This window comes from Triturus cristatus, chromosome 3_1 (assembly GCF_964204655.1).
Source record: "Triturus cristatus chromosome 3_1, aTriCri1.1, whole genome shotgun sequence".
Taxonomy (NCBI): Eukaryota; Metazoa; Chordata; class Amphibia; order Caudata; family Salamandridae; genus Triturus; species Triturus cristatus.
Genome location: NC_140583.1, coordinates 890,242,650 through 890,260,215, shown reverse-complemented (window position 1 = coordinate 890,260,215; position 17,566 = coordinate 890,242,650). Strand labels below are relative to the sequence as shown.

Below are 17,566 nucleotides of genomic sequence, written 5' to 3'. Positions count from 1 at the left end.
ATATTAATCTTGTCTTAAACTTGTAGACATCAATGCCTGGAAGTGTGACGAGTCAGAGTGGCGATATACAATGTCTCTATTTTCTCCCTTATACCATTCTACTTTCTTTGGGTTTGCTGTTAACCAATGTAATGCTATTGTGTATGGAGGGCTGTGGATATGGACACCAGCACAAACGTTTACACTCCTGTTGGATCTAGTATTGAGGTTAGTACATTCTGATATTAGCCAAGCAAACAGTCAGATGCAATGAACAGTATACCATTTACAAAAAGAGGCATATAATTGAGAATAAGAAATTGTAACAGCAAAGAGTTGCAGCAAACAGGGAATGGCACTTCTAAAAAGAATAAAGCTTTTGTTTCTTTTATTAGGCACCAGAGGTTTCCAAGCTTCAGAATTGGAATCTTCTTATAGTGAAGTAAGAGAGACAAGACATGTTATTGAATTATTTAGCTCTTTATTTAGTATTCAGCGAAATACAGTCACAAAGTAATCCATAAATCCTTTGATCTAAAAACTTACACAATATATATTTTGCCCACAAGGCAATTAAACAGTTCTATGTTCTTTAGAACAAACAGTTATTCCTTGACCCAATACCAGCATCTACCACCATACTATCTTTCCTAACAGTGTTAGTGATTTTTCTTTCATAGTAAACTGCTACTCTAATAAACTCCCAAAAATATTCAGCACATGAATAAATAGACTGATAACTATATGAAACGCAGAAGTACTTTAAGACTCATTTATCCAGATGTTTGTGTCTGTTCTTAATGCAAGAGATGCCAGTAGAAATAAAATATACTTAAAACGAGGAGTACTGTTTTCTACCGGAAAATGCAATAAAAAACATAATATTCTATAACTTACTCAACTTCCAAAAAAGGAGTGCTGCCCTGCGCGCATGTGAACTGAAAGTAATCAGAAAATAATAGCATCCCTTAAAAGCCCCAAATAATTTCTACATAGTAGATATTTTACCCAGTTTAAGTAGATTCTAAAATATTTCAAGCAGACCATAAGTTTTGAAAGGTATATTCTCCCTACAAAATTCGTAGAAAGACTTCCCACAAGAAGTAGTTTATTGGAAGAACTGGCCATGCCAAGTCAGAAAATGTGTTTGCAAATTAATTACAAGGCACTTGGTAAAGGCACATTTGAAAATATGAGTATTTCAATGAAGTTTCTTCTTACTCTGACAAAACAAAAAAATTTTAAGTAAAGTTCAAAAATAAGTTCCCTCAATCCGGGCCAAATGTATTGGGGGAACCATGAATGAGCTTGACCTCTATCTCATATACTAAGAACCTATAAGTGAATTCCTGAAGCTGCATCAAACGCTGGACAAATACACAATTGCCACAGAATTTATAATTTCCCTTGTAATCTGCTTATTTCATCAATTAAATGTGATTTAGTTTAGACAGTCAATAAAAAGATAAATCAGTTAGCTGGCTATCTTAAGCCCAACGATAATGAAGGCACTTGGAATATTGCTGAAGGCCACATGTGACACACTCCACAAATTGTAAACCCTTTTATGGTTCAAAATCTAGACAAAGTAAATGGTTTATCTTACTTACATACTTCATCCAATAATAGCCCTTACGAGCCAACTTCCTGCATGTAAGATTTCCTTGCCATGAAAGCACCATGATCAAGTAAAAGTCTGCCAGTGTCGGTTTACTTGTTTATTCAATAACTGCAAAGGTCTTGAGTCCAACCAGTTACCTAATGTGGTATCTACGTAGGTGTGCCTGGAGATTGCATTGTCTCCCTTTGTGCGTCTGCCCCACAGGACACTCACACTCTACATCCTGGAGATTTCTCTCACACCAATAGTACATAGTAGTCACGACCATTGGCATAATCACATACACAGCACAGATCTAAACTATAGAGTTGGCTACACACTTGTCAAAACAATGGCATGCCTATATTAAACTATAGTCACACCTAACTCTAGAACAGTAGTACACATTAGACAACTCTTGGCACCATCCAGCTCGACGTCATGTTATTGGCTAAGTGCTTGCCATCTCAGTGGTACTTTAATCCGAGGTAGAACACATTCATACCATCTCACCAATCTACAAAGCAACATATCCGAATAAGTTAACTTAAACTTACCGTAATTTCATGCACACGGAATGGAATCAAAGCCACACAATGGGGAGAGATGCTTCAAAACATAGCAAATGCCGAGCAAGGGATATCATACACTCCAGAGGATCGAAACATACAGTGTTTTGTTTTGGACACAAACATCTATGCACATAATGCTCGACATTGGATCCATCATTGGATCTCAAAGCCCACTGTCCATCATAATATCTCCTCCAACTAGCCCGCCAATATGCAATAAAACTTGCATCTAAACAATATGAAATACAACAAAATGCAATGTCAATAGACGACTTTGACCTTTGGCCAGTTAGAACCCCAAGACGTAAAGGACATCCAGATTCTGAAAGCGTTTCAGGACCACACAAAAAGTGGGAATGCACTACCTAAATTGCTGTAAGAGTCCTTTCTGTGAAATGAAATTAACATTCATTCGCATGTCTGAAGGGGTGTCACTGGACCACCCACACAATAAAAAGGCAAAAGAAGAGACATGAATGTTAAGAAATTTTAACTAGGACTAAATCATTTTGTGTGAAAGAAGGGCAACCACATCCAAGTGAGTGGAACTTGTCCGCAAATGTGTGAACAGTGTGACAAACTCAAGAGAATCAGATTGCTGGTTTAGAACAAATACAAAGAGAGACACTGAACAGCATAAAGATATGCTAATGCAATTTTTTTGATACAAAAATACGGTCTAATTTTTTATTACAAACCTTACAAATGAACTTGTAGTGTTTATTCGAACTTTTTCAGGGAAAGGCAGCAGTGATATTTACTTGAAAGCCTCCTGCATTATCGTTTTCTAAATCACACGTCTGTGATGAGAAAAATTCCGATGGGGTTATTCCATATTCTCACAATCCATGTTTACACCTGAATTTCATCCTTCACCATCGTGAAATTCAAAGATCCATGCCTTATATCTATTTTCAGTTGTAGAAAAAATAGGCACAGTGGAATGTTTCCTCTTACGGCCAGCGTTTCTGCAAAACTACAACTGACTTCAACATTTTCTTTGGTGAGGATTACACATTCCGGGTACCTGAAAAAGATAGAGCTCTTTTTTGTATACAAAACGTCACAGTTCAGCAGACAGCCTCTGTATTTAAGTTTGCAATTGTCATGTCTAACTCCACTTTAATCGCCCGTACTAAAAATCCATTGCTGGAAGACCTCTTCCGGATTACATTCGTCCATGAACGGATGCTCTCCGTTTGCAGTAAGGCACATATTCAATGCTGTATTAAAGATAAGTTGATCCTAGAAAGAAAAATAGTAAAATGTTTGGTCATAACGTGAAGTTAATTAAATATAAATAAGTTTAATGCATATGCAAACTGTTTACTTTGTAGCCAAAATCTACTGAGATTCGCTTTTTCGCTATGGCTATATATAGTAAATCGCAATTCCACCACTGAGATTTACTGCAATTAAGGACATAAGCCACTTACTAACAACTTGTAATGCGAAAACGTTTTGCGAGCATGCTAACAGTAGTAAAGCAGTTAAAAGGCTCCATCCTGATCAAGAAGTAAGCATCTATGGGAAAAGTGAAAAAGACCATGGCAAACAACTTGATATGCAGGCACCTGCCCAGGTTTACAAGCTTCTTCCCAATGTCGTAACAATCCCAATGAGTTAAGAGCACTAAAAACTCTGCTCACAGAGGCATTCTGTCACATGCAGGCCACCGTCCTTGGTCTTAACCAGGTAAATAACCAGTGACGGAAATCAAATGCCTGTGTGTGGCTCAAGATTATTTTTGATCCAGGCGCTACTGTATTGCTCTCTGCAGAAGACAATGGCAAGCAAGCACTGACTGCATAAATATTGTATTGGCGAATGATGTCCGGTGCACTTCCCACTGCATTGCGTATATATCCTTGGGAGTGCTTCCAAACAATAGGGACATTTTTTGGCTTTGGCATGTTTGGTCTGCTCTTCAAAACAGCCAAATCTCTAGAGAAGGTGGATAAAAGTGGGTTCCTTTCAGGCAGCTACTGTTTAAGAGATGGTGGTGATAACTCTTCTTCTTTATGAAGATTTTCACACATCCCTTGCAGTCAATCAGCACTGCTCTTCTCTCCCCCACCTTCCTACTGTATTTCTCTCCTTCCTTCCTTCCCTCGAGAGAGGCTAGTGACTTTCTCTCTTCCAAACTCACTTCGTTTGTTCATCTGTGGAGAATTACAAGATATGTTTTGCACCTTATTCATGAAGTGATTCAAAATGAAGTTGCGTTTTGCTTTTGCAAAATGACCTAGTGTCAGATTTATTTTTTACTATAATCTTCAAAAATCGAGGTGTAACTATGCAGAGACGCTACTGGAAGATTTAAACATTGTATTTTTCGGCCTGGCCTTTCAGGCAGCTTTAGGTGTCTCACCAGACTATTGTTTTTAAGAAAAAAAAAATGTTGTACATATATATAAGTGCTTTTTGTCAGACATCTTCATCTATTGGTCTGTACAACTGTCATTCACAATTTGCTCCTGCCCACCGCGCCATACAGTATAGGGCAGTAGCACAGCCCACTTTTTCGATTGGCTCTTCTGAGTGTGACAACTCATTTTGCTTGTACACAATATGAACATTCTCCCTAAACGTAGCACCCTTCATTTCCTGGGCTAGTGAGCTATTAACCTTTAAAAAAAAAAAAAAGTGTTTGCTTTCATACATGTATTTTGTGTTGTTGTTACTTTTATGATGGCCCTGTGCCTCGATGCAGGCAGCTACCAGGAGCCAGTTACCTTTACTTGTCCAAAGCAACACTAAACCTGGCAGGATCTTATATGAAACGCATAACAAGCATACGTTTCAATGGCGATTTCTCATGCATATGAAGCAGAAAATTGGCGGTAAAATGTTTTTACTCAAAATGCCGATTTCTTATAATGAAATAAAGACATCTGTATTTTTGATGAAAACACAACGTATGCCATGTTCAGCCCTGCCAAGTGTCACGCATCTGGTGTTATATAAAAGCATTTTAAGGGTATTTCCCACACTAGTGCAAGTGCACAAAGTTATCAAACATTATTAATTTAAGTCGCTTCATGTCTCCCTTTACCTCACTGCCAGATAATTCATTTCCAGTAGCTGGAAAGTGGCTGGCTCCACTAACCAGTGACGGATGAAGCTGAGGATCCCAGCAGCCGATAAGATTACAGCTAATGTCTACCATCTTCATTGGCCTGAGCCGCTGAGTACCACGAGGCTGAAGGGCTTCTGATATGATAATCTTGAGTGACATAGTCACATTGGAACACGGCCCGCCCTCCTCCGGATTTGTGGCCCTCATTTGACATGATGACTGTAAACATTGGAGCAGAGCTGGTGCAGGGAGAATCCCGGACCAACATTCCAACACAAAGTTAGCGGTTCAAGACCTATTGTGAGTGTAACCGGGTCACTTGAAGGTGACCTAGCGGCTCCATCCAAGACTCAGTGGAGAAAGACCCGCTGAACTTTAGGGTGCTGGAGTGCACATGACACTGACCCCTCCCTTCTCCCTCCTCCCCAAGACAGTCTGCTAGCATTGAGAGGAGATCCAAGAGAAACCATACTTCTCTCACATTACTCCTCACTACGCTCAGGTTTCCTTCCCATATAGCCTCCGAATCACAAAGAAGAGCGAGAAATAAGAGACAAGACATTAAAACAGGAGGAGAGACACTACTGCAGGAGGACAGGGCGAGAGAGCTAAAGAGAGAAGAGAATGGGAAGAGAGAAGTATAGATACAGAGAGGAGGGGAGTGAGAGAGGAGCAGAGAGAGGATGGGGAGGGATAATGTAGAGAGAATGATAGGGAAGAAAAGAGATAGAAATGTACAAAGAAAGGAGAGACATTAGAAGAGGGGGTTGAAAAAACTAATAAAAAGGGAACAAAATACTAAATCTACCATAGGCATTATGTTGTAGCTTACCAGACGTAGCCGAGTTGTATTTTAAGTATTTCTTTATTAAGTTCAGGTTGCAGGATGGTAATATTTTTAAACTGCTCTTCAGCCTGGTAATCCTTATATACCAGACCCACCAGGAGCAGCCTGCCTGCTGCTCAGCCTATCTTCCAACTGTCACCACTCAGCCACACAGGCACCCAAACATTCCAAGCATCACACCAACATTCCACTGTAAACACTCACACTGGCTGAGCAGCAAGGAGATAGGTAAACTGGGACACATATAATTAAATAAGCAGGATATAACCTATACACCTCCTTTTAAATGAGAAATGAAAAGAACAATAGAACATGGGAGGAACTATACACAAGAATGAAATACAGAAAGTAGTTAAAAACTCAGGGATGCAAATCAAAATACAACATCACGATAGAGTCTGAACACTTAACTAAACAGAAAGGAAGGGTAAATATATTGACAAGCAACAATAAATAAACCGACACCCAATATAATCCAGCCTCCCCAATAAACAAATTTTGAAAAATACGTAATATGTAGAAACGGGTGTGCCACACCCCAAGACAACGATCCCAACAAGGGAGCTAACAGTGTAGGCAAGATTCCTAACATAAGGATCAAGAAAAACACTCTGAGAATGGGACTAAGAAACCCATTGTGACACCCCACATGTAAGGGTAAAAAAACTTGGGACTGTAACCCAAAAAGTCAACCATCCTGTAAGTTTTGGACTAAACTGTGTATTTGAGACTCACACCCATAAAACACACCTGATGTAGGGATTTAAAGTGTAGTGTGTAAATGGGACTATCACCCATAACCTACCCCTGACATAGGGGTGAAAAACCAATGTATACGTATAGCACCTGGTGATTTACAAAAAATATAAACTAGACATGTAGCGCATGGCGACTTACACACCGAACATACAAGATGTGTAGCACATGGCGACTTACACATTGTTAACAAAACCCACAATTAAAGTAGTAACTAAGAAACCAAGAGGTGGGAAACCACCCACCAAGAGATAAGAACCTCCCACATGTAAGGGAGTGTGTAGCGTAAAAATGGAACCAAACTCCATACCCATCCCTCATGTAAGGGAGTGTAAGAGCAAACCAAGAGATGTGTGTGACCACCACCCACTAAAAGACTAGGACCTCCCTTACGTAAGGGTACCTAGGCATCCAAAGAAAATGGCAACCGTAAGCAATAAATGTGTGACCAAAAAAACCCAAAACCCATTGCCTGTGAGCGACCACTCGCCCGCATAATGCCACTCTGGCCACACTCTATTCTTGTTGACCCCAACAAGCATGTAACAATAACAATAATACAATACATTTACAATACTTTGCAAGCAAACATGACCTCGAAAATTGAGAGTGCAGTTGAAGAACATCTGATGATTCACACCAGATTTGCAGTCAGACCAATGCCAATAACCATTGTGGGTTAAACAAAAGAAAAGTGAATTGTTTGGCAATTAATACATTTGCCCCTAAAAAAAAAAAAACATTTGTGGCATAGTGAATAAAACATAGTATATGCATGTACTCTGCAGTGTCATTCAGGCATTGTACTTTGTGTCCATGTGAGTAGCAACCCCTAAAGGAATGCCCCAAAGCAATGTCAACCGTGATTACTTCGAGCTTGCACGAAAATGTCAGAGGTTCCCACAGGAATTACATGCAGTGTACTGATACATTTGCCTGAGAAGCTTGTAACTGTGTTGTATACAAAACACTGTAATGTATAGTTTTGCCAACTTGTAATACATCAATAAAGTTTGTAAAAAACAAAAGTCATGCTAGGCATAACGCATACCAAATGTGTCACCCTGTAATCCTGATCGATGGTCATTCAGAAACCCAATAAGCAAAATATGGACCTACGTTAACAAATGAAACACTTGCTGATAAATTGCAGGACAGTCACATTGAAGTACAGAAGGAAACTAATCCATCAAATGGAACTCCGCGGTCCCAACGTTTAAAGTGAATAGACTGTCTGGTGTCCAACTGGCGTGTGAATGGATTTATTTGTAGAGAGAGAACTCTCATTGAAAACAAAGCTTGTAGGAAAAAAATAAATATCACGGCAATCCAATATGGCGGCATGTACTTGACGCTGTGCCGGACGGCTCTCCGTGCGTCTGAGCTGGAGACCGTCCCTTGGCAGTTCAGGAAGCTGCTTAGCAAACAAAACGTCACTGAAGAAAACTGCGGCACCGCATGAGAACACAAACCAGGTAATGTGCACGCGCACAATTCTAAATTTAAACTGTATCAAAACGGTTTAAATGGCCTCACAGCAGCAAAGTCATTCTACTAGATAGGCATCAATAAATAATCAATTTACCTTCAACTCATGTTGTGTCTAAAACAGCACCAACCACAAAAATTGTAAGATTTCACCCAAATCCAAATGGGCTGACATACCGTAAGCCGTATGGCTTTATGACTAAGTGTTTCTCTAAATGCAGGCCAAAAGCTGTACAATGAGGAGTGCCACACAATGGTGCTTTCTCACGAAGTTGAGCCCGTTGAAGCGCACAGAGACCACGCACCGGTGTAAACAGATTGATGCTGGTATTGAAATCCACAAACATAGTAAAGTGATAATCATCCCACGCGTTTACTCCTTCCCAAAACAGAGTACACAATTATAGTCTTGCACCAACACGCAGCCAACAAAACTTTCTCTGTAAACCTTTGGGGATCGAGGTGGCTGGAACACGCAGGAAGATATTAGAAAGAAGTATGCCCTGGAAAAGGTTGTCCGCTGTTAAAAAGTGTATGCTTGTAAACACCACAAAACCAGGTGATCCATCCAGAAGTGGAAGGTAACCAAGTTGAGATGTGAAAGTAGTGAGGCTCACACCACTTACCCACTTGTGACAATGTCATCTTTACCAGACCAATGAAGCATGTCCAGGCTCGGGCTGTCTGCTCACAAGGACACTGGTTGGTGTGGCATGCCTGTAGCTCCATAGATGACGCTTTAATCTTTGTTTCCCTTGGTTCCGTTGGATCCTTCATGTCCATACTATGGACAGGTTCTTAAATCATGTAGCACGCTTGAGTCTTGTTCCAGGTCGTTGCCAAAATATGTTGTATATTACCAGACGTAGCCGAGTTTTATTTCAAGTATTTCTTTATTAAGTTCAGTTTACAGGATGGAAATCATGTACAACTGCTCTTCAGCCTGATAATCCTTATACACCAGCTCCACCAGGAGCAGCCTGCCTGCTGCTCAGCCCATCTTCCAACTGTCGCCACTCATCCGCACAGGCACATCAATATTCCACTGCTAACACTCACACTGGCTGAGCAGCAAGGAGATAAGTAAACTGGGATACATATAATTAAATAAGCAGGATATAACACATTCCTTACAGGCTTTTCTGCTACAAGGAAGGGCTGGTAGAGCTAAAAAGACAAGATGGGGAGGGCGACATACAGATAAATAGGAAAGAGGCAGCAAGGAGAGTGATAGGGAAGGGGAGATAGAGGGGAATATGGAGTCAGAGAAAGAGGTAAATAGGACTGAGTGAAAGATAAAAGGAGGGAGGATGCAACAAGAAAACTAGAGAGAATACGTTCGGGAGACTGGTATTGTTGGGACGTGCGACATCAGCTTGAATTTGACTATGACTAACAGCTGTTCTGCCCCCTGGTACAGGGTTGGTAGAGACAGCACCACTAACATTGTGTCTGCTGCTGATCTACATCAGTTTCTGACCATCACTTGTGTTATATGATTCCACTTCAGCTTCTGCCCTCTCATAACAGGTCAGTATTCAACAAAGGGCCTTTTTCCTATGTCACAGTTATCTTTGGGGCCCAATCTGTATTTTCTCCCACTGATCCCCCGTCCCTCCCCAAACACCTTAGCTATTACTTAAAATGTAATTCCATGCACACATTGGTGCCATGAAGGACCTTCTGAATTTAATAGTAGCAAAAACTGATGTTAATTATTGCTTGGTTCTGTTCTCATGGAAGGCTCTGTAAACTTGCAATGTGAAACTATGTCATCAGGAGAGTTTGCATACTAGGACTGTTCGCAATAATTTCATTACTTTGGGAACATCTGCCTTGAGAAACTGTCCTCTTGAGCTCACTTATGTGTTTTGCAAAGGGAATATTGTTTGAGAATCAAATACTCTGGATGGTTTGACAGCTTTCGTAATAATCACCACCTTTCTCTAGAATTTGTGTCTTCTTTATACTGCATGCCAATTACCCTATACAAACTGACTATTGGACTAAGTGATCTGACCAGATGAGATGACCCAGGAAGTGTCGCCTAGGAACTTGAGGATTATATTCTACATTGATGTGATGGATAGACTTTTATTTTTTTGGACCAACTACTTTTCTTCCCTTGTTCTCTCTTGTGGACTGAAAGATACATTATTCGCTTTTTGAAACTCACTTTTGTACTCTACTGTCCTTTCCTTTGGCTGACAAATACGCTGTGTGCGCTACTTCTGGACATTTTCCCTCTCATGGGAGAATACTTTTGAGCTGTTGTGTTTCCAATCCCTTTCCTGAACTTTTCCAGAGCTTTGGTAATTAATGACAATCAAAGATTCATTTGGTTATCCTGCACAAATCTTAAATGCTTGATATTAATGTATTCACTCCTCTAAATTTACTGATAAGAATCTAACTTTAACTAAATCATGTTTCTCTCTCTCACCACAATTTCTCTACAATAATTTGTTGGGCATTCCAATTGAGTTATTAATGAGGGATAGGAATTCAAAGAGAGGTCTGCGGACAGCAGATACTAATGTTATTATTCTGCCTTGCTTTAACTGAAATTTTGGTTTGCATGATCTTAGTTCGACTGAATTTCTTCAGAAGGTTTGGTCTAGCCGTGATAATATTGTACTTGTATAGCTTAGTTCTGAGAGTTCTATACATGAGTCAAATTACAAGTTTGTAGGTCAGTTAGTCAATTCCTGGTCCTCATGGGATAACTGGATTGGATCCCCTATGTCCAACTCCTCTCTGCACAGACAAAGATCCTTCGGAGGACCAAATTGAATGAACCCAAGTTAATGTTAGGAAGTAAAGGAATACTAAAGAAAATGGGCCCAGTGGTGCTACAACACCTGTGTCAAGATCGCCAGGCCCTTGAAAGAATATTCTGTTTGAGTATATTGTTTTTACAGCGGTTCCTGTATGGCTATCATTTTCAGGCGTGCACGAGGGATTGTGTTGCAGCCCAGGAACAGTATCTTCTTGGATGGAGGAGTTGATGATCTTTGATAATTCACAAGGAGGCCTAGTTTGTAAAAAAAAAAAACTTAGGTAAGCCTCTGTGGCCGTAGATAATGGAAATGCCATTGATGCTTTTATCAACCAGTTGTTGACGTAGGGGAATACCTGATGACCTTCCTTCCTGAAAGAAGCTGCCACAGGGCTAGGAAGTAGGTGAAAATTAAGGAAGCGGATTTGAAGTCAAAGGAGAGAACTGTGATGCGTGTGTCCGAAGGTGAAAGTATGAATCTTGTAAATTCAGAGATGCAATATGGTGTCGGAGAGGGTGACCATGTAACAGTATTTTTCGGAAAATACTTGTTTAATTTCCAGAGGTCTATAATGGATTGAGACTCCTCTGTTTACATGTCTATGAAGAAAAAACCAAGAATAGAAGCCCGTTCTTTGCCGAGAATGTGGGCCTTTCTCTATGAAACCTTTGGTTAGTGTAGTTAGCACTCCCTTCCAAAGCAGACTCAGATGAGGTGGGTGCCCTAGGTGAACTTAACTTATGACCATACGTGATGAGCTCTACGATTTATTTGTCCTATGCTGTTTTCTGCCATAGATGAAAACATTTTGGAATTGTTTCTCCCACAGGATGGCGTAAGCAGCACCAGAACGTTGTCACTGTAAGTAAGCTAGCTGAAGGGCTACTGAGAGGGTTGCTAAGTGTGATACCTCTAGTATCCTCCATTATACATACAAGTCTCTCTTTTATGGGTCCCTCTAAAGGGTGCTTCTTTCAAAATTGTAATGTGCCAGAAGATCTTGCGGTGTCAGAGTCAGCCATGACTGTGTTGCAAGATGTCATTGACGTGCTTGCAAAACTGAGCATCACCGTGGTAAGGTAAAAATATTAGATAAATTTGCACCTCAGGTTCAAAATGTTGTGGCCTTGAACCAACCTTGGCGTCTAAGGACTACTGACTCTGCCAGTTTTGGGAATCTTATTGACTCTGTAGCGTAATCTATGTTTTCTGATGAGGACGTTTCGCCCCCCTGCAGAATCTTTTTTGCTTCTGCCCTTTCTGTCTTTCGGCTAAAAATTCTATGTATGTTGCAATGTCTGACTACATCTGATGGTTATACCTGCCCCGTATTGCCAGTGAATTGGCAGCCTGTTGAGTAGCACCGGGCATAGTTAAGATCGTCTCCTTGCTGGTTAGGCAGGGCTATGAGTGACAGGGTTTTCCATGATTGTAATTCCTCGAAGGTTGAACAGCCATTGGAATAGGTCTCACAGCTTTTCCATTTAAAATCATAAAAAGAACAAACTGATTGCTTATTTGCTATTGGAAATTGAAAGCATTTGGCCGCTCATTTCCTAAGTGTATGGAAACCATAAAAAATCATCTGGTGGAAAATCCACCAGTTGTGGGCCTTCTCTCTATCATCACCAGATGTGAATGGGTAGTTCCCGGGAAGCTTGGTAATATTTGACACTGAGATCATTCTTTTAGTGTCAGGAGCATCTGAGGATGCTGACATATCGGGCATGATGTGACCTTGCAGGCTCGGGAAATGTATGTAGTAATCCTGTAACATGCCCTGTAGGTCTAGTACTAGAGCTACATGGACCTAACCCAAGCTCTGAAGTTGGAGGTGAAGTGAAGTGGTGAAATTGCTCCACATATTGCCTTTCCATATATTGCTGACTGTTGTAGACATACTCATTAGTCCCCTTAATTCTTGATATTAAGTTATTCTGGATTATGGGTCTTTTGTTCTTGTTGAGGACTTCAGTGCTTTTGTCGTTGATTGTATTGTCATCAAGATTGTAGTCGACGAGGCGGACGTAGATGAGTAAGTAGGCTGACGTCAACAATGTTCGTCATTGACGACGCGTTCGTCATAGACGAGGCCGTTGTAGAGGATGCAGTTATAGATAAGGCTGCCACTGACAAGGCCGTTATTGACTAGGCAGTCGTAGACGAAGCCGAAGTAGATGTGGTTATCGTAGACAAGGTTACCATAGACAAGCCGTTGTTGTAGGCGACCGTCATAGATGAGGCCGTCGCAGATGAGGCCGTCGCAGATGAGGCCGTCATAGACAACCGTCATTGACAACCGTCATTGACAATGTCATTCGTAGATGAGGCCATTCATAGATTAGGCTGTAGAAGACAACCGTTGTAGATGGCAGTCATAAATGACCATCATAGATGAGGCTGTCTTAGACGACTGTCCTAGATGACCACAGTAGATGAGGCTGTCTTCAACAACCGTTGTCTAAGACCAACTTCGATGAGGCCGTTGTTGAGGCCATCGTTGTTAAGGCTGTCATAGATGAGGCCATTGTAGATGTGGTTGTCATAGATGATGCTTGTCGTATGTGAGGTCATCGTAGAAGAGGCCATTGTAGGTGAGGCAGTAATAGTTGACATGGTTGTGGTCATCGAAATTGTTGTTAATGATGATTTTGACAGCAATTTTGCTGTTTATACCTGATGTAGTGTCAGGGCTGAAAAGGGAGTTGTGGGGTCTGCCTCTGAGAAAGTTTTTGTCCAATTTTCTCTTTCTGTGAGAAGTGCCTTATCAAGACTCGTGGTGAGTGTATTTTATGGCTTTTCTGCATGCCTTCTGGAGACCCTTGGTACGACCTTTCCTTTTGACCTCTCCTGTGAGGTGATGGAATCCTCACTGTCCTCATCAGAAGGTAGAGTTAAGTTTCTGTAGTCCCAAAAATAACCTCATCTCTCTGAACGTGAGAGTTTTTGAGGAAAAGGTTAGACATATTTTGTAGTCCATTACTTTACTTTCTGCTACTTTGACATATCAGTGCCAGGGTCAAGGAAATGAAATATAACCTTGGATGATCCAAAAAGTAGTAAAAGCTGAAGAAACTGAGCAGAGCTCATGGAGACTCCCTTCACACAGTGTGTAGTATAATATCTGAGGTACTCAGTCTCTGTTGGGCATGTACTAGCGGGTGCCGTCACCTGATTGGTTATAGTTTGTTTGGTCCTTTTTTAAAAAGGACATAGATAGGCTTTTCCACTGACTTTTTCATTTCCATTTATAGCCTATGATAGAGATGCATACTGCTTTATTGTGGTACTGTGGGACTCCCACTTTGGTGACGGCGAATGATTCAAGCTTCCAAATCAGTGAAAGATCCAATACTGGAGAACACTAATTCGAAAACCAACGTTGAGTTTTGGAGCGATATATTTCTTGGCGTAATGTACCTCACCCCCATCAGGGGTAGTGTCATATAAATGCAATTACAATACAGTTTATTTCCGCATAGAAAATGATTGCCTCCGTCATCTCTGCGTTTCACCATATATTCTATTGTGCGCAACCCACTATCTCTATGTAAATGTATTTAAAGCTTGTTGCTTTTTTCTTCAATTTAACTCATTCTTAAACTAAACAATTCAGGCGTATAGTTTTAGATTCAAACCTGCCTGTGTTGGTGAAATATGACTCAGGCTGGTGCATTAATCTTCCCAGCATGCAGGTACTCTCACAGTGATGGGCAGTGACTGAGTGATCAGCCTGTGTCTTCATCAGGCCTTGTCCTCTCGTTTAGTAGATACCATTCAGTTTTTCTTGGAATGATTTAAAAAAAAAAAAAAAAAAGCCCAATTACTTTTCTTGGCCAGCAGTCATGATGCAGTCAAAACACAACGGTTCATAAATAGTATACGAAACACACAGTGTTTGAACACAAGTTAAGGCTAATAGAGCTTAAGTGCAATAAAAATGCTCGGTGCGTGCTGAATTACTAGGCCATAGAGGGAGGTCAGACGAGTACCAGTTTTTAAATATAGTCCCTCAGGAATTAGTGCTCGGACTCCCCCATGCACTTACAAAGTCAGTGCACCATATAGGGATGAGGTAGGGGTACATTTTGTTAGGTCTTCTTCAGCTACACTTCATACAGAGTTTTTATTACATGAAAAATTAGAAAGTTGGTTATGTTTTGGGTTCTTAGAGGCCACTGTTAAATTTGACGCATTATATAAGAACATTATTTTAAACTGTGATGCTGTGCTTATCCTCTTGCTGTCTCATTATTTCCATTGTACAAAACATAATACTTGTAACTCAGCATGTGCATTGGACTACAATAGGGACACTATTTGATGATGCTTGCTAAAATAGACCAAGTCACCACATAGCAGTTAAGCCAGGAGAATGCAAAACTAAGACAAACGACTGCTACATACATAGTGTGCAGGAAGCATACAGTGGCTGCTACTAATCTAGTTTCAGGTTTTGTTGTGTTCTTTGTAGGTCACACAAATCCAGCAGCAGGCTTTTTGGTTTTAACCTGTGTCCTTCTTGCAGTTTTCAAATTAGTCAGATTATGAATATAGTGCCTCAGAGTTATGGCCTGGTCGCCTGGGAAATTGTTTTGTTTCAACTAATACCATTTGTGCAGGTGGCACACTTCAGATTTCAGTTATTTCATCTTTACTTTTCTTTTAGGTCTGACCTAAAGTATCTTAATTTATATTTCCCCATTGGGGAAAAAAGGAAAAAGGCATTGCTTCCTCGTCCATCTTCCGGCCACAGTCCTTCCCAAGTAAGCAGAGGAACTGCTCACTTGGTAAGGACTGTGACAGGAAGACCTGGATTCAGAGTAATGAAGATTACCGGTAGGTAACCGGGTCATTCTATGATTGTCAAGGCTGGACCAATTGGCTTGGCCAATGCTTGTTCCTGCATACATTCAAACCAAGGCACAGTTAATTGTCCAACAGATTTTAATCGTAATAATCGTAACGATAAACTTTTAGAAAAGGAAGACTACCAAATATTTAATTGTTGGTACAAGACTTTTTACACCACTTTCCTCCCGTTATTTCAAAGAATAAAAGTCAAAATTGACAATTGTAACTAGAGATTCAAGGCACATGTATCTTGATTTAGAGAACGAGCCAGGGACCTGTATATAAAACCTAAATTAGCAAGGTTACAGAAAGCAAACCCAAATATTGTCTTTGCCTTCAAAAACGTACCCTTCTTCATACAAATCTTGCAAAACATTGCACTTACCCGAGTAGCACAAAGCTGTTAAATGTATAGGGAACAGTGCATCACTTCCCGCTAGCACTTTTGCACAGGCACTTCATATTCACCCCTACTTCGGGTACTTCCTAGTCTCCCCCATACTTATGCAATGATATAAAAGATATAAGAGATCAATAAAGAAAAAGATAGGATGAAATGTGCAGATAAGGTCAGCACTCTTTGGAAGCCTTGCTGAACGACATGGTTTTAGGACCACTGCTAGGTGAAAAATAAGAGGGAAAAAAAGTAAGAAACAATGTGAAAAGGTGAGGAAAAATAGTTCGTAAAAAGACAGAAAGGAGTGAAGTTAGCGACGTGATTGGGGAAATACCTTTAAGATTAGGAATAGAGACAATGTGATTATCAATATATAGGACATGTAGGAGGACTGCCTACATTTTGAGATATATTAAAAAGAAGTTTATGTCAAGTTCTCGTGACACATTTTCATTAGTTGCAATTCAAACTATTACGACCTCAATTGAGAACTCGTTGGTAAACTAGAGTAAATGTGAGTACTTGATTAACAAAAGTTGTTGCTATTTTAAGGATCGAAAATTAATGTTTTTAACTACACATGAAGAGCAGTTATTTGAGGACCTAAATCACACGCATTCCGAAAATTGCTAAGTTATAGAAACATAATGTCTGGCACTCTGGGGAGAGGATGTGGAGTAAAATCCAGAGCTGCCGACTTTGGAACTGGGGAACCGGGTTCGAGTCTTGGTGGTGGCTCATTCTGTGATTACGGGCAAGTCACAATCTCCCTGTGCCTATATAAAATTAGTGTGTCCTTGTGTAATGTAACTGGGGCTCATGTAAAGCGCTCGGGTCGAGTTCATGCTATATAAAAAAAAGAAAACTGCAAAATAAAATCTGCAATGTATTCTTCAATAATAATTAAAAAAAGAAAATCAAGCTGACGTTTAGAGCCCAATTTCATGGCTTTGCAAAGTGCATTTTCAGGTGATATTTGATTGTTGCAATAAAGATAAAGTTACTTACCTGCGGCATTGCTCTTTCTGGGGGATACTCTAGCTACAGAATATCCCCAGGCTCCACACTAGATGCAAAAGGTTTAAATAGCATTGCTCCTGCACGTCAGTAGGTGGCATTCTGCAGCTCTGCATTTACTTTGCACCCCCGAAGTGGCAAGCAGAGTCATAGGTGCCACCCTGCGCAAATATGCCTAATTCTTTCTTTACTGTCTG

General features: G+C 40.4%; 1 protein-coding gene across 5 annotated transcripts in view; it reads right to left on the bottom strand.

Moving 5' to 3' along the window:
• Positions 1-443: 443 nt before the first annotated feature.
• GALNT3 (polypeptide N-acetylgalactosaminyltransferase 3) overlaps positions 444-17,566 on the bottom strand; it is a 517,623-nt gene continuing 500,500 nt past the window's right edge. For all 5 annotated transcript variants that reach the window (XM_085645397.1, XM_085645398.1, XM_085645396.1 and 2 more), the window contains one exon: positions 444-3,396. In XM_085645397.1, the coding sequence (XP_085501523.1) occupies positions 3,274-3,396 (123 nt within the window). In that variant the 3' untranslated portion in view covers positions 444-3,273. The remainder of the gene's footprint in view (positions 3,397-17,566) is intronic.